This window comes from Echinops telfairi, unplaced genomic scaffold, assembly GCF_000313985.2.
Source record: "Echinops telfairi isolate 266 unplaced genomic scaffold, ASM31398v2 ScPeMD7_7457;HRSCAF=8495, whole genome shotgun sequence".
Taxonomy (NCBI): Eukaryota; Metazoa; Chordata; class Mammalia; order Afrosoricida; family Tenrecidae; genus Echinops; species Echinops telfairi.
In genome coordinates this window covers 43,011,375-43,013,944 of record NW_022111357.1, presented here as the reverse complement: position 1 = coordinate 43,013,944, position 2,570 = coordinate 43,011,375, and the positions used below count along the sequence as shown (strand labels likewise).

At 59.2% G+C, this 2,570-nt stretch overlaps 1 protein-coding gene across 1 annotated transcript in view; it reads left to right on the top strand.

Moving 5' to 3' along the window:
- The window catches only part of PLCH2 (phospholipase C eta 2), a 69,850-nt gene that overhangs the window by 51,410 nt on the left and 15,870 nt on the right, over positions 1–2,570 (top strand). The window contains exons 7-8 of the mRNA XM_045299222.1: positions 521–576; positions 1,104–1,275. Of these exons, the coding sequence (XP_045155157.1) occupies positions 521–576; positions 1,104–1,275 (228 nt within the window). The remainder of the gene's footprint in view (positions 1–520; positions 577–1,103; positions 1,276–2,570) is intronic.

Here is a 2,570-nt window from a genome sequence, read left to right as displayed (position 1 = left end):
GCCCGCCTGGCTTTGGTCCTAATTATCCCCAAGAAGCATCCGAACTCAATTTGCTGTCACTCAGCTGTGGCTACAGACACCGTCGCACGAAATTCAATTTAGGTTCTGGAAATTGAAGACCATCCCCTTTACTTAGAGAGCTACCTTCAGGTCTCCATTAAGCCAGGGTTGACGTCGAGTCAGGAGCTAATCGAATAGGACAGGAGGAGAGGCGGGTTGATTAAGGCCATCCTGGCAGCGTCCCTCCCGGAGGGGCAGCCTGGGCTGTCTCAGCTGCCAGGAGGGATGGGGGGAGGATAGTTTGGGGCAGGGGCATCCTGCAGTCAAGGAACCAGGTCCAGCTGCAGTCTCCAGACAGACATGCCCACATCATCCTTGTGGGCTTCTGGTCTCCCCACAAGGCCTGGAGCTCCAGGGCTCAGTCTCTAGCCTGGGCAGTGGAGGATGGGAAGCATACTTATGCTCCAAGCTTGCCCCCCCCCACTCCTCCTGTGACAGCACTCCCCCGACCCTTGCTCAGGCTCGCGCCCTCTCTGTTGAGGTCATGCTCTGTAAAAGAACCATGGTTGTCTGGGGGTAAAACTTAGGATCGTGTGCATGGTTTGAGAACAAACAAAGTGAGGAGCTCATCATGTAAAGTCCCACAGTCCACTCCCCATTCTACACCTGCAGGTAACAGCCGCACCCCCCCAGATGATGTTTTGTGTTAGGCTTATGTCCTCATGGGGCCCATGTTGGGACCACAAACCGTCCAAGGGCAGTGTCCCCTGTGTAAGCCAAAGGGCCATCTCTCTCACCGGCTGTCTATTGCTCCATGTAGTTCCTTGACTGCGTGGTTTCCAAACGTGGATTTCTCTGGGGTTGCCTTTTGTTTTTCTGGCATTATTAATTGCCTTTCTTTTTTCTTACTGAGAGATGAAATGTGCATCTTCTGCCCACGTGCCCGGGTCTGCCAGCCCCTTTCCCGCCCACTCAGTGGGTTTTCAGTTACTGGAGGCCCCTTCCTCCAGGCATTGGCAGCCCCGTCGGTACAGGCCTCTCAAGGAAGAGCCTCTCCCAGGTCAGTCATGCATCGCTCAGCTTCCTCTGCCGTTGGGCCACAGGTACCCGGTGATTCTGTCCATCGAGAACCACTGCAGTGTTGTCCAGCAGAAGAAGATGGCCCAGTACCTGACTGACATCCTCGGGGACAAGCTGGACCTGTCGTCCGTGAGCGGAGAGGACTTCACCCAGCTTCCCTCTCCAGAGATGCTCAAGGGCAAGATCCTGGTTAAGGTCAGCCCCACCCCTCCCAGGCATTGGACCCCCACCGGAACCCGGGGAAGGTTCCCTTCCAAACAGCCCTCGCCGTAGCCTGCCCCTGCCTGCCCATGGATGATCTGGTGGTCATGCCAACCTCAGGACACCACGTCCCCTGCCCTCATCCCCTGGGGTACACATTCCTGCCACCAGAAACCTGGGTTTCTGGCCTTGGCGGCATCACGAGCACCTGTGGGTAGACCTGGGGTAGAAAACAGGGGCCTCCTTATGCCCCCAGCATTCCCCAAGGCTAGGACTCAGCCTGGCTCTCTGCACCCCATCCCCCATCCATCCTCTGCTGGCCTCTGAGTCTGCTGGATGATCAGAAGATGGGGGACAGTGGCCATGGGGAGGGTCAGGTGCTGCCGGAGGTTAGTCCGGGAGAGTTGTGATGCAGCCTGCCTCCCTCCCTCCATCTGCCCAGATGACAGGCGTGACCCTTGAGGGCTGCCGGGACATCATCGAGCAGTTTGAACCCTGCCCGGACAACAAGAGCAAAGGAGTGCTGGGAATTGATGGTGAGTGGGGGCTGGGCATGAGTGTCCACTGTCCCGGGACCATGGGCCCCAACACGAGCTGGTCACGAGGCAGTGGCCAGACCTAGTGGCCCCCATGCGGTGGGTAGGGTGGGTGGCTCTGATCTGAGGCCCCTGCTCGACCAGTCCGGGACTGACCACACACAGGACTGACCACCCTCCCCCACCTTTGGCAGGCTTCACCAACTACACTCGAAGCCCGGCAGGAGACATCTTCAACCCGGCCCACCACAGCGTGCACCAGGACATGAGCCTCCCGCTGAGCCACTACTTCATCACCTCATCCCACAACACCTACCTCGTGGGTGACCAGCTCATGTCCCAGTCCCGCGTGGACATGTACGCCCGGGTCCTGCAGGCCGGCTGCCGCTGCGTGGAGGGTGAGCAGCCGCCACCTCGAGGGGCTGCCGGGCCCTCCCCTGGGGCCTGGGCAGCCTCTTGCCGTGGGCTGGGCCATGAGAAGCCGGTCAGGGGCTCCCCGCAGTGTAATCGCTGGGTAGGTGGATGGTCCTCAGTTGGGGTCCATCAGCTCCGCGGCCTGTCTGCACTCTGGCTGGTGAGGAGGCTGGTGCTGACCTGTGGCCCTGTCCACCCATAGTGGACTGCTGGGATGGGCCCGAAGGGGAGCCCATTGTGCACCATGGTTACACCCTGACTTCCAAGATCCTCTTCAAAGATGTCATCGAAACCATCAATAAATACGCCTTCATCAGGAACGAGTGAGTACGCCTTCCC